Source organism: Eriocheir sinensis, chromosome 35 (genome assembly GCF_024679095.1).
Source record: "Eriocheir sinensis breed Jianghai 21 chromosome 35, ASM2467909v1, whole genome shotgun sequence".
NCBI classification, from domain to species: domain Eukaryota; kingdom Metazoa; phylum Arthropoda; class Malacostraca; order Decapoda; family Varunidae; genus Eriocheir; species Eriocheir sinensis.
In genome coordinates this window covers 15,724,179-15,743,705 of record NC_066543.1, presented here as the reverse complement: position 1 = coordinate 15,743,705, position 19,527 = coordinate 15,724,179, and the positions used below count along the sequence as shown (strand labels likewise).

General features: G+C 41.3%; 1 protein-coding gene across 1 annotated transcript; it reads right to left on the bottom strand.

Annotated features, from left to right (window-relative positions):
- Positions 1 to 4,227: 4,227 nt before the first annotated feature.
- Positions 4,228 to 18,235, bottom strand: LOC127007480 (replication factor C subunit 1-like). Its single transcript, XM_050878552.1, has 19 exons — positions 18,213 to 18,235; positions 17,992 to 18,045; positions 16,797 to 16,962; positions 15,014 to 15,195; positions 13,632 to 14,348; positions 12,836 to 13,015; positions 12,214 to 12,313; positions 11,926 to 12,086; positions 11,261 to 11,492; positions 11,076 to 11,144; positions 10,662 to 10,808; positions 10,311 to 10,534; positions 9,481 to 9,675; positions 9,006 to 9,157; positions 8,710 to 8,827; positions 7,778 to 7,923; positions 7,293 to 7,506; positions 5,527 to 5,706; positions 4,228 to 4,931 (listed from the first exon to the last, which is right to left on the bottom strand). Exons 2-19 carry the CDS (start codon positions 17,992 to 17,994, stop codon positions 4,809 to 4,811), a joined length of 3,309 nt encoding a protein of 1,102 aa, XP_050734509.1. The 5' UTR covers positions 17,995 to 18,045; positions 18,213 to 18,235; the 3' UTR covers positions 4,228 to 4,808.
- Between the last annotated feature and the right edge of the window lie 1,292 nt (positions 18,236 to 19,527).

The following is a 19,527-nucleotide window of genomic DNA, read 5'->3' as shown; positions in this document are numbered from 1 at the left end:
CAACTATTCTCATGGAGGTAGTCATGAGTCCCCGTAATACCTCTTATATCTTGCAAAAGGACCTCCCTATGCTTGGATATTCTATAGCTTAACTGAGCAGTTGTCACAGTTATTGCTTATGGTATTATTGGCTCATTGCAAAGTTCCATGTCTACTTATATTCAAATGTTGATTTTGGTCAGATTTAGATATGGGGGTTGAGGGGGGTGGGCAAAGGCCCCCTTGTTGGTTGAGAAGTTAGCATGCCTATCTATGAATCCCAACCTGAGCAGATGGAATGCCGCTCATCCAGCTGTTCATCCTCTTTTTCAAGCTGGTCGATAAATGGGTACCTGGAGAAATCCGGGGATAGGTAAACTATGGTAATCCGGATGTCACATCTGCCTTGTGTCCCAAAGAAAGGGTTCTAACCACAGCCTTAACCTCTCCGCTGTGATTGGCATGGATTTCGCCTTCACTGATAGCCTGGTCACATAAACTCCCAGGTCTTTCTCTGCCTCTGTGGTGGAGTGAAGTGTTTCCCATGTGGTATTGGTATACTGGGTATCCCCTCCCAATGTGCATGGCCTTACATTTTTCTTCACTGAATTGTAGCAGCCACGTTTTGTTCCATTCCTGTAGTTTGGTGATGTCTTCTTGTGGGAAATCCGCAGTCAAGGAGTTAAGGGCCAATACATCGAGTATGAGGCCCAAGGCCATGCACAGCTATACTGCATGGCCCCAACTTTACCTTTTTTTTCATTTTCGATAAATACAGTACTTGCTTGATATGCTTCGCGATGTCTCTATGGCCCTCGAGGCAGCAGCAGCAGAACCAACCTTCCTCATGATCTTGTGAGAACTTGAGTGCTAATCTTTCCCTCATTGCTGTGCATTTAGGTGGTGTTGCTCCATTTATCAAGACAATGACTATTCATGTGTGTAAAATGTGATGCTTTTCAGTGTGAATATATTAGATTTTACCTTGAAATACCACATTGTGATGCAGTGATAATCCCTCTTGGGCTTTTATGGGCTATTCCCAGTAAATACAGGTAACTCTCGATTTACGCGAGTTTGGTTTACGCGTTTTTAAAATAACACGGGGTCCAAAATCCAAATAAATGTTTAATTTACACGTTTTTTTCCTCTTATACGCGATATTTTATGGACTGGCCACCAGATGTCTCACGCAACTGGATTCACACGGCGCCGCGGCCACACAGCTGAGCTCAGTTCTTTCCGCGCGCCACTTGAACAACAATACAGTCCCCACGCCACTCAACAATAGGGATGGGCAGGTACCAGTACCAGTACCGGTACTAACGGTCCCAGCTTTGCTGTACGGTACCGGTACCAGACTGCTCGGTACCGGTACCAATACTAGCCAGTCGCTCATGGTGTCCCTCATTTCTTCCTCACACGAGTGAGGCTGAGACTGAGTGCCTGAATGGATATCTCGGTGATATGGATACTCTCTCTCTCTCCACTGAATGAAGTGAATATTTATTTTTCGATAGAAATCTACCTCTTGTTTGATTTACATTGTTTTTGACACAATACTCGCGTAAATCGAGTTACCTGTAAAACTATCCTGAAGTGAAAAAAGCATCAGATCTTACCATGAAATAAATAATCCTCTTTTCTTAAATAGATTGCTCAGTGAAGTTATATTTTCTCCCTTAATTTTGTGTCCTTTTTTTTTTTTTAGGGAAAGGCCATGCTGATAAACTTTTGGTTAAATCAGCAAGGCCTCTGCCCCTATTGTACTGTAGGCTTTACTATGTATATATCAATACTCATTGTAGAAAATTACTGTGCAAATTTACAACTAAATGAAAACACTAGTTATTTCATCATCATCTTTTCATCGACGCCTGCTCCTAGGAGCTCGCACCTGGGGATGGCCACGGCAGAAGAGTTTCCATCTCTCTATCCAGACACTCCCTCCTTGCCTGCTCAAAGTTTCTCAAGGATCTTTCACCCCTCTCCCTGACATACTCCTGCACCCTATCTCTCCATTTCACTGGAGGTCGCCCTCTAGCATTCCCTCCCTCTATCTCACTCACATACACCCTTATGGTCATCTTACTCTCCTCCATTCGCTCCATGTGGCCAAACCACTTTAAAGTCTGTCGCTTCACTTCCACCACTCCACACTTCTTCCCTTCACCCCCATGACACGTTCCAAAACGCTCGTACACACTTTCATTACTCATTCCATCCATTCTAACTCATTTTCACTGCCTGCACTCAAGACCTCTGACTTTCATTCCAGGCCCACATTTCACTTGCATATGTGAGGGTTGGTACTATTACTGTATTTCTCTAATCCCTCCTTACCTCAATGCTCATACTTCTGCCATTCATGATTCGTCCCAAAGACCCTACCACCCTTCTTCCTTGCAATGCCCTTTCTCTTATCTCTCCCTCCGTACCACCATGCTTACACATAACTGATCCTAGGTACTTAAACTCATTGACCTCCTCCATTTCTTCACCACTCAAAATTATTTTGCATTCTTTTTCACATTCAATTCCCACTTATATGGGCATACAAAATGTACAACCTCAGTTCTACTTCGCTCACAAACCATCACTTTACTTTTGTTGATAATTACTTTCAGCTTTCTCCTTTAACAGACACTATCAAAATATGCCCATATAGAGTGGGAATTGAATGTGAAAAAGAATGCAAAATAATTTTGAATGGTGAAGAAATGGAGGAGGTCAATGAGTTTAAGTACCTTGGATCAGTTATGTGTAAGCATGGTGGTTTGGAGGGTAAGATAAGAGAAAGGGCATTGCAAGGAAGAAGGGTGGTAGGGTCTTTGGGACGAATCATGAATGGCAGAAGTGTGAGCATGGAAGTAAAGGGGGATTTGAGAAATACAATAATAGTACCAACCCTCACATATGCAAGTGAAACGTGGGCCTGGAATGAAAGTCAGAGGTCTAGAGTGCAGACAGTGGAAATGAGTTATCTGAGGAGTGCTTGTGGTGTGAGTAGAATGGATGGAATGAGTAATGAAAGTGTGTACGAGCATTTTGGAATGTGTCACAGGGGTGAAGGGAAGAAGTGTGGAGTGGTGGAAGAAGTGAAGCGACAGACCTTAAAGTGGTTTGGCCACATGGAGCGAATGGAGGAGAGTAAGATGACCAGAAGGATGTATGTGAGTGAGATAGAGGGAGGGAATGCTAGAGGACGACCTCCAGTGAAATGGAGGGATAGGGTGCAAGAGTACGTTAGGGAGAGGGGGGAAAGATCTTTGAGAAACTTTGAGCAGGCAAGGAGGGAGTGTCTGGATAGAGAAAGTTGGAAGCTCTTCTGCTGTGGCCATCCCCTGATGGGAGCTCCTAGGAGCAGGCGTCAATGAAATGATGATGATGATCAAAAACACTGACCAAATTTTGTAAGTCACTTTCATTTTCTGCAGTGAGCACTGTGTCATCAGCAAACAGTATCGAGTTCAGTACCCACTTCCTTCCCTCAGCAAACATTTTTACTCCAACTTCCCCAATTCTGCCCTTCATTTCTCTAATAACACCATTCATATAAATATTGAAAAACCATGGTGACATGACACATCCCTCCCTTAAACCCACTTTTATCTCAAAATATTCACTTGTTTCTCCACTAATTTTGACACAAGCAGATGCATCCTCATAGAAAGACTTTATTGCAATAAGCAGTTTTCCTCCCACACCATAAATCTTTAAAACATCCCACAATGCAATCCAATCGACTCTGTTATAAGCTTTTTCCAAATCCATGAAGGCAGCGTATAATTTCTATCCTTTTGCTATTTTGTTTAAAAAAATGTCACTATGGCAACATAAAATAAAGTTGGTAGTTACAATTTCTGCCTTCTGATATATCATGTAGTTCTTGAGAAGGGGCAGAGGGTGGCCTGGCCTGCGTGTTTGTCATTTGTTTATATGTGACTAGTGACTACCATGTTTAAACTTGCAGAAAATGTGCAGAAAATGTGACAGATACATAAAAAAATATTAGTCTTCTCTGGTTGCTGCACAGGTCATAACAGTGCATTGGTCCTAAAAAGGTAGTGTCCTTTCAGAAGCCATTAAACCACCAACTAGTGAGTTACCTATTGCTTTCACATGAAAATGGAAGAAAAATATTCACACAACTGTATGCATTTCCAATCCCACCCATTTCTTACCCAAACTAATATATACTGAATATATTATTATTATTTACACTCATTCTGTGAATAAAAAACTTGATGAGGTAGAATATCTATTTTTCATGATCAAGAATGAATCCTTCATTACAGACTCACTGGACAAGTGAGTTGACCCATTCTTCAATACTGGCAACTGAATAGAACTTAAGGGACAAGAAAGATTCATACAAGAAGATTAACCTGTACTGGGAACGCACTCGCCACCCACTACGTGGAACACATGAGGTAGGGCTGGCATGCCATGACTTGTTTGAGGGAGGGAGGCAATGTGCTGCTTCTTTCACAGGCTTATTAAAATCACACCAAAAATAGCATGAACATTTTTGTATTTCACTCATTCTCAAGGACTAAAGGTATGTTTAAAATAATATATATATAATAGAAATTTTCAGGTACAAACCACTTCAAGCCACATATTTAAATACCTGCCTCTAGCACAAAGCACATGCCTTCACATTGTATCCTTGACCAGTAGTCTGAATAGACAGAATATAATGATTCTTGAAAGCTACATTTTAAGATATTATAAAGAACAAAGGAAGTCAATTTACACTTTTTGTCTGACGGGCAAACGTACCTCATTATTAGATCATAGAGTTAATACATATAAAATTAGAGACATTACTTTTTGCCCCTACCCCTCTTTCCTCCACCCCCTCCTCCTCTTGCACCTCCACCCCCTCCTCCTCCTCTTGCACCTCCTCCTCTGCCTGCTGCTTGTCCTTTATTACCACCTCCCTTCACCTGGAAAAAAATATATATAAATAACACAGTCAGGCAGAATTCAACTGTAAAATATGCATGGGATACATGATGGAAACCAAAGTACATGTTAAATTAATGGCAAAATTTTATAACTCTCCATGACTACAAGAGAGGAAATGATGATGCTGTGACCAAGGTAAAAAAGGAGGTACTGCTGTGCTAATATAAAATAATAAACATATATTCATTCTATTTTTTGTGGTTCCTCTTTTTGCTTAACATAAAACTTCTTTCAGGTGTCCAGAGCTGCCAGGACATGACGGGCCTTCCTTACCTGTATCCTTAAATGGAAAAGGTTCTCCCATTTCTCAGTTCACTTGTTACTAAATGAAGCTTTACTTACACAGAATTATTAGAATTTAGTTCACTGACCAACTACCTTTGGTCTGTTCTTTAGTCTAATATTAATGTCATTTTCTGCTCATTAATAGCTGATCTTTACCCTTTCTCTCCAAACATGTAGTTCTACCATTTCACTCACTCAGCCATTCCACAAACCAACTTCTATTACAATTTTTATGTTTTACATATTTAAACACCTGCTTGTATATATGTCAAGTGTGGATTTACACACCTTGACCATTCCGCTTGTTGACAGGTCGTCCTCCTCGTCCTCGTCATCCTCCTCCTCCTCCTCTTCTTCATCACCATAGGCATCTGACGCACCTCGTTTTTTCTTTTTCTTAATGGATGGAGCAGCAAATGGTGTCAAGTGGCCGTCCTTGTTGAATTTGCGTGTGAATGCTGCCTTCACCTAAAGGAAAGGAATTAAAGACAATGTAAGTAGAGCAGTTATAAATGTTACAAAGTTACAAACACAGCTATATAAAAGTCTCTTACTACCGTATCAAAGCATGCTGTCATGCACCACGTCACCAGAAATGTTGAGAATTAAGACAAAAATTAAATGTCTCCTGGCCTATAAACATTTGAGAGCATTTTTGATTATGAGACATGCCACTCACTGACTCACTCTTCACTAAATACAAAACTAGAACAAATAGTCTGTTAGAAAACCTTTAGGTTAAAGAAAGTAGCCTTTGTTTACACACATTGTCCCCCCAACTGACAGCCGCCTGCACAACAACTTATCCGCCTGCTTAGTGAACAGTGCAACTTGTTCACCCTGTTGCCAAACGATGGTGGCCATTTTCTCAACCAAACACAAGGTTGAATTACATGGTGGCAAATAAATGCTATCCAAGATGCTCCCAGACATTTCTTTCAAGGAAAAAATTTGTTATTCTAGTGAATCCAAATGTTATTGTAGAATCTTGGTAAATATATTCTAACTTTTCAATATTGCCAAAACTAATTTTGGAAATCATTACTGGCAAGAGTGTGTTGTAGGCTAGTATTACAATAGACTATAGTCAAACCATTTCAAAAAGTCCATTTGGGCGTCCGATTCTGCAGGTCCTTTCCTCCCCTCTGCTCTGCCACACAGTCCCAATACTTATTTTTCCCTCTCATATGTTACTTATTCATTCATTCATTCATCTTTGATGCCTGCTCCTAGGAGTTCCCACCAGGGGATGGCCACGGCAGAAGAGTTTCCATCTCTCTCTCTATCCAGACACTCCCTCCTTGCCTGCTCAAAGTTTCTCAAGGAAATTTCACCCCTCTCCCTTTCACCCCTCTCCCTGACATACTCCCGCACACTATCTCTCCATTTCACTGGAGGTCGTCCTCTAACATTCCCTCCCTCTATCTCACTCACATACACCCTCTTGGTCATCTTACTCTCCTCCATTTGCTCCATGTGGCCAAACCATCTTAAAGTCTGTTACTTCACTTCTTCCACCACTCCACACTTTTTCCCTTCACCCACGTGACATATTCCAAAATGTTCATACACACTTTCATTACTCATTCCATCCATTCTACTCACACCACATGCACTCCTCAAATAACTCATTTCCACTGCCTGCACTCTAGACCTCTGACTTTCATTCCAGGCCCATGTTTTGCTTGCATATGTGAGGGTTGGTACTATTACTGTATTTCTCAAATCCCTCTTTACCTCCATGCTCACACTTCTGCCATTCATAATACATCCCAAAGACCCTACCACCTTTCTTCCTTGCAATGCCCTTTCTCTTATGTCTCCTTCATATGTTACTTATAGGTAACATATGAGAGGAAGGGATAGGTGTTGAGACTGTGTGGCAGAGTAGAGGGGAGGAAACGCCTCACAGAATCAAACGCCTCAACGGACTATTTGAAATAGTTTGAAAAGGCTGTGGGCAAGGACAAAGAAACCCTGAGAGAATAGACCCCCCCCCACCAGGCCACGTAAGGACTAATGTGTAGCTTACAACCATGAGTTAAACTTCTCACCTTGCTCTCCACTGTGCTCATGGGATTCTTGGAGCCCGGCCAGCTGGACAGTTCAAGCAATGCCTCTAGGTCCTCCCGCAGAAGATCATAAGAGTTCATGGCCTCCACTGAGGCATCGACACCCTCCGCTCCGTGGCTCACCAGAGGCCTCACCACAGCATTGCGCAGGGTCTCACAGTAGTCCATGCCAACATCTCTCTTACTTCCAGATATCCTGCCAAGACACACACAACACCTCAGAGTAAGGAAGGAAAATGGACTGATTAATACATTCCACTTTGTATCCTAAGGCTGATCCAAAAACTTAACAACAAACCTTCCTATGACCATTAATTTGCCATCTTCAGTATTTACAAAGTACTTCATCCCAACTCCCAGCTGTTAGCTACATTATTGACATGAACTGACAAGATGGGATGTTAAATAATCTATCTGTACCAACATCAATATGTACTAGCACAATTAAGAGTGACGCTGTTCCAAACCTGAGTCTCATGTGCATTTGTAATTCCTGTGTGAGTCTGTCAAACTTGTTGCGGCGACTGTTCTTGCCAAACCAGGCAGGGAACTCTATCTGTGCCGCCAGGTGGCCAGACATGTACTCCCCAGGCAGGACACTACTGAAGATGGCCTGAGGTGGGGGAAGATGAGACAACATGAGATATATAACCTACATACATAAATAGAGTAAGTGGGGATATCTGATATATGTACCAGCACTAACAGTAACAGTGCCTATAAATTCACAGAACAGGAAACCCTCTTATAACAAATTCAACATTGTTTGTGACTTCCATAGTTACTTCAAGTGTATTAGTTGACTATTTATCTCCCCCAGCAGGAACATTTTTTTGTTTGGCCACCTTGGAAATTTGTGCAGCTTTAGAAATTTATACAGCCTCTCCTGTTCTATTCCCCTTCTTTCCTTATTCTGTCTTCTCCCTTATCTCCCTAGCCAATACTGGCCTTCCACCCATGCCACGAGCAGAACTGGAAGGGGAGCCTAGCGATGGGATATCAAGCCAGCTGTGACTAAGTTTGGGTTCACTATCTGAGGAGCGTCTTTGCTCTCTCACTCCTCACAGGTATCAATACCACCCTTTCTTCAAATTTGCATAGCTATTTCTTTTCTTAAATGGTGTATCACTCTGGTTCTGTTGCGAGTCTACCTTGTATATATTGTGTTGTTCATGGCCCACCTGTGTCTGTGGGTTGGTGGTTAATACCCTTGTGTTCATGTGTGTTAACTTTTGAACAGTAATAAAAAAATTGAAAAAAGAAACATACTACTGGTCCATGCACAAGAGAGTTAAAACTTAAAAACAGTAGCTGGTGAAGAGGAACTTGTCATGACATTAAAACAAGCACCAGCAGCTAAAGGATACAACTGAAAAATCCAGTCTCCCTGAGCCATCACCTGAGTGGGCAAGAGAGACCAGGCGTTGTGGCTCCTGATGAGCCTCTCCACCAGGTCGCCATCACTCAGCGAGGCGGCAGTCTTGGCCAGCTGCTCGAGGGTAGTCCGCCGGTTACCTCTGTCATGGGGTATGGGCTGCAGTCAGTTCAGTATGTATATAAATATTTACCTAACAAATATATTATAATGAGCATGACCTACTTAAAGTCAAAGAATTAATCTGTAATCGGTTGTATTACAATCAAGAGTCCAATACTTGTTTTAAAAATTAAACAAACAAAAGCAATCTAACTTACTTTGCACAGTGAGGCACCACCTTGGGGTAGTTTTCTTGAACAAAGAGAGGAGCAATGGAATAGTCATGGAAGAACAGGTCAGATTTGGCATGAATGTTGAAATTCTTGTGTTCAGACTCTGTGAAGACAGCTCTGCACACATCCCAGGGGCCCTGCATCAGAGGATCATGTCATACTAATCACATTCAGATACAGTTATTTGTAGCATTAATCAAGAAAATTAACTCGCTAACAATAAACAAACTTCAAATGTCTCTTGCATTGATAAAATATTCTCAAAATTTACCTATCGCTCAGAGCACAAGCATATGAAGCATGGTACATTTTCAAACCTCCTTGTGAGTGGCTACAGTAAAGTCAGCACTTGCACTGCTCCTCACAGTCTTTAGTTCCATGAAGTTCTATCATTGCCCTATGATCAATTACTTAGAATTATGGAACTGATTCAAATAAAAGATAAAAAAATACATCTTACTTTTTTAAAGTTCTTCTGGGCCTTTGAAGCTTCCCTCTTCATATCTTCAGTCTGGAGGTTCTTCTCATTGGCTGACCACATGGAGAGGTGGTGGAGGACCTGGCGGATGTCTTGATTGGAGCCAATGATGATCTGGTCCAAGGCCTCGGGCTTGATCTTTACACCCTCACGGTAACACACACTCATCATTGGGCCCTGTATGGGAGCAGGAAAGTTTCCATTGTCTAAGGTTTTGGTTTAGCTTCCAGTACTTTTCTTGCCTCCCTATCCCTAGTTTCTCCCTCTTTATTTTTATTATTTTTTACAACAAAGGAGACAGCTCAAGGGCACACAAAAAAAGGAAATAATAAAAAAAAGCCCACTGCTCCTAAAAAGAATCCAAAGAGGTGGTGGTGGTGACAGTGAATCTCTTCCACCTCTTCTCAAGTTGCATTCTCATTATTTTCCCTAATCTTCACTGGCTGATCTTTAAATACACAAAAATCACTACACCTTTGTTCCCCTCGACTGTGTTCCTTATTCCCTGTTCCTTTGGTTATATCATTTTTACCATGGTCTCAAAACTTTCCCTTTTATCTTCAAAAGTATCAACAGGAAGTATCTTCTGAAAAAAATTACTTCATCCTGGGGCAATAAGGGAAGGAACTGATCACCTGTAGCACCACTTCTCTACACACTACTGCAGTTACAAAAGTTAAACACACTTCATATATTTTACTTTCTCCCCCAATTGCCTTAGCTAAGAGGATAAAAACATCAAGCTACTGCAATTAAACGACAGTAAAAAAGCAAGCCCTTAAAATTACACATGAACTAAATGATCTACTTACCCTAATCTGTTCAACCCTGGGCTTGTAAAACCTGAGGTCAAAACAGTGGTTGGCCAAAGATCTGATTTTAGGATGGTTCCTGTCATTACACATGGCAATGATGGGAATCTTAGACCTTTTAATGAGTGCAATCATCTCCTGAACTCCTCCTCTGTCCTCATTGCCAGACATCCCATCAACCTCATCCATGACCAGTGCATGCCTGGAGCTAGTCTGTCCTTTGCCTGTGAAAAGAAAGAATGAAAGAAAGAGTGTGTATGTTAATGTCAAGTATTCTCATAGTTTCTTTAAATATATATGCATAAGTAAGATTTCCATTTAGATGAATGTTACTTCTTCACATCAATTCACCTGTTGCAAACCCTGCCAGGCTCTTGTTACTGAGGAGTTCGGACACAAGCTGATCCAAGGATTTTTTGGACCGTGCATCCGAGGCATTCAGCTCCAAAACATCATAGCCCAGCTCTTTGCACACCAGGTGAGCTGTTGTGGTTTTTCCTGAGAGCAAAGATCTGCTTAGTATTGTGTATGACAACCTAGGAAATATCAACGAGAAACTATGACTTAGCAAAAAACAGATAGTGCAACACTTACAGACATAGGAAATGACAAATAGTACAACACTTACAGACAAAGGAAATGAAGTTAATTTAATAATTTGAGAATTTAAGGCAACACAACATTAGTTATTGTAGTAAGTTGCTTCACAGATTTTTATATTCCAGTTCAAGAAGTGCTGTTCAAAATAACACCAAGAGACCTCACCTACACCAGGGGGGCCGGAGAGAAGGGCAGCCTTGTAATAACCTCCTGAGTCGTCCTTGGCCCAGGGACCTGCCAACCAAGATGCAGTAATAACCAAAGGCACAATCTATATAAAGAAGAGATATGTGAAAGAAATTGACACATTCACCAACAGGATACAGTTGAGCACAGCAAGTCTCACTCACTGGGCATAGGTGGCCTTTTGTCTCCCAGCTGGTTCTTCTGCCAGTTCTGAAGCCATGTGAGCAACTTCTTAACATTTGAGCTGCCACCCTGCTGCCCAATGATGTTCTTCGTGCTGGCTGGCTTGTACTTGTCAACCCACATGAGGCACTCCAGGGGCCTGCAGTTCAGATCTTGGGATGAGATGGGTTGTGTCTTGGGGGAGGAGGTGCTCGATGAGGGACTTTCACTCTCCTATTCAGAGACAAATGCATGAAGTCAATATTACTGCTGTGAAAAAGAAACCATTTCCCACCTGGAACAGTGCCCAAAGCACAACAGTGAAATACATGACAGAACTGAACTCTCTTTTTTTTTCTGTGATATGAAAATCAAAATCTGGTAAGAACAACAATGTGATAATGTAATATACTACAATGAAGCTTTTTTCATAATCTTAATTTTCTTTAGTAAAATTCAATCTTATATCATAGATTCTTAATACTCAGGAGCTTTAAGTTTAAAAAATATCTATCATAAATGAAGGCTACAATCAAACCTTACTTTACATTCACATGGATCATCACACAGTTAACCAAACATTATCTATGATAATAATATGCTTAAAATAGCACAGGTCACTGCAACATGTTACACTGCTGCACCTCTCATCTTTATCACAAGTCACCTGTGATCCCAAGGACAGCTGAGAACTTGGCAGAGTCTTGGGTGTGGTGGCAGAACTGAGGCTGCTGCTGAGGCTGCCTGGTGTGCCGGGGCTGCTCTTAGGAGGTGTTGGTAGCTTCTCTTCCTTGGCAAATTTCTTTAATTTACTTGCACCAGAACTTGCTGCAAAGGATTATGAATATAACATTTTCTAGTGTTTTCCTTCTTTTAGATAAAATTTGTGTATCCCTAAAATACAGAAATATCATCTTTGTTATATTTTCCAATCTGTGTTGGGGATGCAACCCACCTTGCTTGGGGGTGGCCTCCTTGCTCTCCTTCCCGGGCAGTGTTGCAATAAGCTCCAGCAGCCCATCTTCATCAATCTGCTTGGTTCCCAGCTGCTCAGCCTGATAAGAAAGATTTTGTCCCAAGAGAACACTTACATGAAACACGCACACACATACTCGTATATACGAAAAGTTATGTAGCCTGTTAGCAAATCATGCCAACATAATGTGGAGTGGGACTTATGCACTATGTAATATAGTACAGATTCACTTTTGAAAGCCATTTGTCCATAAACAAAAAAGAAAAATCTTGGCATTAATAATTTATATTCTTATTCTCTTCACTTTTATATCTAATAATTATAAATATATACACTGGTAAAATGTAGAAAAATCAATAAGCTTTTAAGTGATATACATTACAATATTCATGAATTAAATTTTATACAAAGATATTGATGTTTTAGTAGTTTAAATATGTGAATTTCCCACATGCGGGCACCCCATATATTATCCAAGACTGTAAGCACAACTCTGGAGTGAAAGGGTTAAGGGCCACTGCACAGTTCACTACATGTGAAGGTGCAGTAGTGGTTACTGACTGCACTGTAACATACTTTTACAAGTACAAGATGGACCAACCTTCTTCAATTTGGCCTCTCCTGCCTCCACACCCACTACCAGGTATGAGGTGTTGCGGCTCAAAGACGAGGTGACCCTCCCACTGTACTTCTTGATGAGCTCTGTGGTTTCCTCACGGTCCAGACTGTCATACACACCACTCAAGACAAACACAAGTCCTTGGAGGCAGTCTGGCTTGCCCTAGAAAGTGGGTAGAATTTCTAGTAAGGAAAATTCATATTTATAAATGGACTGATTTTCAGAAAACGATTTTTGTCAACAATGGCTGGAAATGGTACTTCAGGGTTATATTAATTACACCTTTGTAATGCAGGCAGCAATAAGTGTTATGTGTCAATGTCAAGCTATTACAAAGAAAAACTTTAACTAAAACTTAATAATGAGTATAAAACTCTACTAATAAGAAATTATTGAAAATTCTAGAACATTATAAACATCAAATAATGGAGATCTAAATATGATAGGGAAATGCAGAAATGCAGCCTCCATCACTGGGGGGCCAGGTGGCCCTGTGAATATGGGTATGGGTGAAGAGTTAGTAGTTGCAAATTCTCCTAGCTCATGGCACCTTGAAGAGAGGTAGAGCTCTCTTTTAACTCTGGCAGACATATGATTTTAGTTTCCTAGCCAGAGAAGATTCTATATTATACAATGACAGCCTCTCTGTAAAGTGGGATCTTTATATAATAACAGATCAGTGAATTTTGACCCTTTGCTTGGTCAGATTTACACAGCACACCAAACCTTACAACTGCTGAATTAGGAACCATTGTTAAGGAAGGGAAACTTGGCTCACCTCAGGTATGGACTTGCTGCCTGGGTTTGCTGGCCCAGACCTTTTGAGGAACTTCAGGTATGAATTTCTGGCTGCTTGCTTCTTCTCATCCTGTGGGGTGGTGTCCCCGGGCTGGGAATCCTCCTTGGTAGGTTTCTTTGGAGTCACCTTCTTGGGTGTGGCAGTTGGATTACCTGTTTTACTTTCCTCCTCTTTCTTCACTGGGGATATTTTCGCTCCTTTACTGGAATGTCCACTCGCTTTCTTTGACTCCTTTTCACTGTTCTCCTCTTTGACACTCTTCACCTGTTCAGTTTTAGTCTTCACTTCTTTCTGTGGTGTCTCTTTTTTAACATCATAACTGTCTCTTGTGTCTTTGGGAGGTTTCTCTTTATCATATGGTTCCAGTTTTGCTTTCTTGTCCTTGTGCTGCAGCTCACTTTCATCCTTACAATTTTTGCTTGAGTCACCAGAACCATCATGGTCTCTTTTCTTGAACTCAAAACCTTTCAATTTTGAACTTAACTTATGAGACAGTGTTTCCTTAGAATGTTTTTCTTTGATGGAGCTATCCTTAGGGGGATTCTTGTTTGGAGGACTGTTTTCATTTGGCTTTGGTTTGGGCTCCACAACAGGATGGTGCTTGGGGCTGCTCTTGACTTCCTTACGAGGCCGACTCTGCTCTTTATCCAGCTGCTTTAAGGTCTTCTCAAAGTCATCCTCATTGCAGCCAGTATCCTAGAATTCAAAACAAATGCTTTTGATTGACAATGCTGCGCATACAATTCAACTTAACTCGGAAAAATTACACTTAATGGGCTGCAGAAATTAAACACTCATGCAAAAATAAAGAGAAAGGTTAAGGATGAGTCATGGACTTGAACAAAATCTGTGACATGCATGAGATGAGATGAGTGATGAGGTGTGGGAGGGGAACAGAATGCTAGTCATGTGGCAAGTAGTAATGCCACACTGAAAGGATGGCAGGGTTAAGTGATGAAAGGAATAAGTACATATGAACTAAGTTGGCGGAGAAAGTAACCTAGAAGATGGCTAAAATGGTGGCTAATGTGGCATGGAAATGGAGAGAGCAGAACAGATGACTGACTGACTGGAGGAGACCCTTAACCCCTTGACTGCAGATTTCCTACAAGAAGACATTACCTTGCTACAGGAATGGAACAAAAAGTGGCTGCTACAAGTCAATGAAGAAAAATGTAAAGTCATGCACCTTGGGAGGGGATATCCAGCATACCAATACCACATGGGAAACACACCACTATCTACCACAGAGGCAGAGAGACCTGGGAGTATAAGTTGCCAGGCTACCAGTAAAAGACAAATCCGTGCCTATCACAGCGGATGGGTTAAACTTCATCAGGTATTAGATTTGATTTGCATACCTTCTTTTTAGGGATCTTCTCCTTGATGTGGACAGGTTCTCTACCAAAAAAGTTGACATCTGTTACAGGCTTAAGTTTGGGAGGCTCTTGCTTCTGCTGAGACTTGGATTTACTGGCCTTCGGGGTGGTTTCTTTCTCTTTCAGTCTGGTCTTTTCTTGAGTCTTTGTGAACAACTCATCATCTGAAACATTTAGACTATAACACAGCACATTCAAGCAACTAGAAATTTACCTAATAGTGTATACCAAGAATTGTAAAGACATGTACACAGAGCAAATGCTTATAAACAACAGAGTCCATTAGAAATTGCTGACCAGTGGTGGGCACTGCTAACTGAAAAGTTAGCTTCGCTAACTGGTAATCCACTATGTAAAAAGTTGGCTTCGTTTACGCTAAAACGATAAAGAAATTAGTGGATGCCAACGCTAACCACTAACTTTTTTGTGTATGGATTTAGTTTCGGTTTAGTATTTTGGCTCTAAAATCCTTAACAGACCTAGTGAACTGAAATTTCAATATGTTGTAGCTTAGACATACAGCTTTCCAGAACAGTATAGCATGTCAAAATCAGATGATGATCAAACCGGGTGGCATGTGCTGGGTGTGTCCTCTTGTCATGTGACTTCAAGTTGTAAAGGGTCGCCGTCTGTTTGTTAATCATGGTCCTCTTGGGGTGGCACATGACGCACCAGAAGTGCAAGAAATTGGCATTCATCATATCTCTTGATTTAAGGACAAAATACTTCTCCTGGTTGGGCCACTTCTGGGACTCCTGGCTGTCAGCTTGAGTGTTCTCTGCCTCAGCCACAGCTGCTAACAGCTCCTTAACAGGGTCAGCATCCTCAGGCGGAACAAAAATGTCCTCATCCGGGTAACCTTCCACGACGTCGATAACGATAAACACGGCGACAATAATGAACGTGACGACTACACGGTGACAACGTCGCAGCTGAACTGAACAAAGAGCCCAACAAGCAACAACAAGAAGAGAAAGAAGCCTCCAGTTTATCCTAAATCTGTATATTTTACCAAAGATTTCCCCAAAATTTATGCATTTTTTACTTTTTTTTTCATAACTGACACTTTTATTTGTATTATTTTAGGTTTACTTTTTTTCAAGTGGAAATATCAACTGTAGATATGAAACACTCATATAAAAATAAAGAGAAAGGTTAAGGATGATGTTATTAAAACCCGAGTTCAAACAGTTGGAAATGGAAGATGCATTAGCCTAAAATACCCATAAGTTTCCCTAAAAATTGTCCAATTACCCAACTTTAAGGCGTAATTTACCCAAAAGTGGAAGCCCTGGAATTATCACGCCATGTGGCTCAACTGGTGCTGTGTCTGCCCACTATAGACAAGAACAAACCTGTATGAATTTTAGCGGACTTAAGTTAGCAGAAGAGGAACTACATTTAACGGAAGCTAATTGGTCTGCTAGCTGTTTCCAAAGTTAGTGATAACGTTAAACAACTAACAAAAAAGTTAGCTTCACTAATTAGCAGTTAGCAGAACCATGCCCACCACTGGAAATAATTATAAATGGGACAATATTTCAGCTTGACATAATAGTTGTATAATATCCATCTATCAAGAAAACATAAGAATTTAAGTGAAAATACATGAAGTAGACTAAAAAATAAACATTAATAAAAGACTACAGGGATGCAAATGAATTCTCGTTCCTAAAATGTAAGATTTAGTTAGCAAAGTAGTCCTGTAATTTACTTGTACTGCTATCTCTGCTTGGTGCTAAAAACATAATCCTCCCCACCCCACCTGAGTCTGAGTCCACAATCCGCCGCTGCCTCTTGGTCACAGCTGGTGGTGCGTCCTCATCATCAGAGATATCTATAATAGTCTTCCTCTTGGTTTCTTTAGAGGACTGGGATGATGTTCCTGGTTTTTTACTCCCACCAATGGGAGTAAAGTACCGACGGATGTCCTGGAACACATAATATCAAACTCAGATAATATAATTCATCCTACAGCCATACCAACATCCTGTTGTGTTCATTCTTATCATTCAGGATACAGCCTAGTCATTGTTTGAGGGATGGTGTGGTCTCCCCTGTTGGGGAAGGTTACTTTAATCTAGCTTGGTTAATTTTTAATATGGCAGTCAAGACCCTGTTAGGTTAGGTTACTTTCAAATTCATGTGAGTGTTTTGAGGCCCTATATATGAGGACAATGTATAACCATAATATTGCCATTACAAGTGTGTAAAGATTGTTATCATTCACATGCCAATATCGCATTTCGTACCGACCAACTAGTCCTGTTGTCATATATATTTACTACTAAATGGTGCCTCAAAACACTCGAGCTTTAATACAAGCATTTGGAAGAGAAAAAAAATAGGAGACGGCAATGAAGGAAAAAAATACCAAAAGATGTGACGTTCTTTATCGAACAGCATATTTCTATTTAACCCTCACAGCGTCGGCGTCGTACATGTACTACACAGGCTGAGACCTCACCCAGCCGTCGGCGGGCGAATCACGGTACATCACGATTGACACACAATTACAACACACGTCATGTCATTTTGTTGATTTTTTTCATTTTCATGACTATGTTTTTTTTTTTTCATTTGACATAATGGGGAGAAAAAATTTGAAAAGTGTGCAAGGGGGGGAAATGGGGGTGGGAAATGGAATGGGTTAATAGAGGACTTAGTTAACAGCTTCTGAATATTAACCCATTTGAGGCCATACCCCTTCACTAAGCCACCCAGCAAATAACCACACGACAGTGACCTTATTTACCAGGCACTGTTGAACTGTTCTGCAATGCAATATCCTGAGCTTCGGCCTGTACATAAACCTCAGCACATGTCCTCCCCCATGGGTATACAAGCTTGCCATTGACGATGGTTGATTTAATGTTTCCATTATGCCTCGCTCTCGCCCTTGTTCACCTTTAAGTGGCACACACACACACACACACACAAAAGGGACTCGTTCCACTCACCATAGCCGCAGCCTCCCGCCACTTTCTTCTTTCCTATCTCCTTTCCGCGGGTTCCTTGAGGGGGTGGTAAACAAGAGGACATTTGAGCAACGCGCTGCGCACTCGAATTATCACGCAGTTTTCATGTGATTCTAAGAATCTTTTAGTCTTGAAATGATCAGTAAAGTATCATCGGTTAATGTGTAACAAAGCACTAATAAAGGGTAATGGGGTAATGATACCAGTGGGGTTCCTCAAGGCTCTACCAGCCGCCTGGGGGGGTGCGCGGCATGCACCGCCTTCCTCCATTGGGGTACATCCCCAACGAAATACCCCACCCAAAAAAGGTTCAGTTTTAGGCCCGGTTTTATTCATTACATCAATGACAAAGACAATGGGATAACTAGTGACATAGGTAAATTTGTGGATGACACCAAAATAGGACGCACTATTGGGGCAAGGGAGGATGCTAGAGCACTGCAGGAAGATCTCAACAAACTGTTGATCAGCTTGGTCAGAGAAATGGCGGATGAATTTTAACATCACCAAGTGTAGCGAACAAAGCGTAGGATTGATGATTGATTGATAGTTTATTGTTTAAAGTAAAACAACAAAGGAGAAGTGAGGAGCATGCCATCCCAACCCCCAGGCAGTACAGAGTGTGATTATACAACTAAGGATACATGTGGAAGTATTTCTCCTTCCTTCTTCCTCTTTCTTTTATTCTTCTTTTCCTCCCTCTATTCTCTTTCTATTATTATTTTTAATTTTTTTGTGACTTACTGTAAAAAAAGATCCAGCAGTCACTTATTTAACTTTCATTTTGACATTACTATAAGCGCCTAAGAATGCACGCACACACACACACACACACACACAGACATCTCGGTATAATTTTTTACATTTTATTTTTATTGTGAAATCAGAAATGTCGCAACAGTTCCCCCTCCTCCTCTGTTTCCCCCTCCAAAGCTTGCTAGGTTATTCGGAATGATATATATTTACACTGCACCATAAGCTCCAATTCACACCCTAGGCCAGAGCTCTCCCTGGCACTTCAGCACCACTCCGAGGCCATACAAGAGTGCCGGCACCTCTCACCTCTTGACCTTACCCTTGCGCGTTTGTCATACAGGCTGCATTTTACTCTGCTGTGCTTTTTGTTTGAGTTTCGATACGAGACCAGATAATTCCTGCTGTATTAGCCTGTTTTGACCTTCCGGGGATCTCAGCCTGTGCCCTTTGACCTCCTGCCCTGCCTGAGCCCCCTGTAGCCTTGTTTGTGTGTGTCGGTGTCGTCGGGTTTAAATACTGCGATCCAGTCGATGGTGTTTAAGTTCTCGGTATAATTTTGTAGTTTTTTTTTTTTTTTTGATCAACAGAGTGGGTGATTTTTAAAGAGAGGGTGCTGGAGCAGGAAAATATGATGACACTTTGTAGTGGCCACCATCAGCTAAAGTTTGTGTAATGGGACAAGGTACAGGAGATACTCACAGATACTCACAGAAGATTCCCTGGAAGAGGCCTTAAGTGGCCTGTGGCTCCAGTTCAGCAGCC

What these genes read in the sequence shown, in the direction of transcription:
- LOC127007480 (XM_050878552.1), bottom strand. An exon ending in AGAAGATCCCTAAAAAGAAG is followed by an intron (nt 14,349 to 15,013) that starts GTATGCAAATCA and finishes TTTGAATTCTAG; the next exon opens with GATACTGGCTGCAATGAGGA. An exon ending in GAGAGGCCAAATTGAAGAAG is followed by an intron (nt 12,314 to 12,835) that starts GTTGGTCCATCT and finishes CTTTCTTATCAG; the next exon opens with GCTGAGCAGCTGGGAACCAA.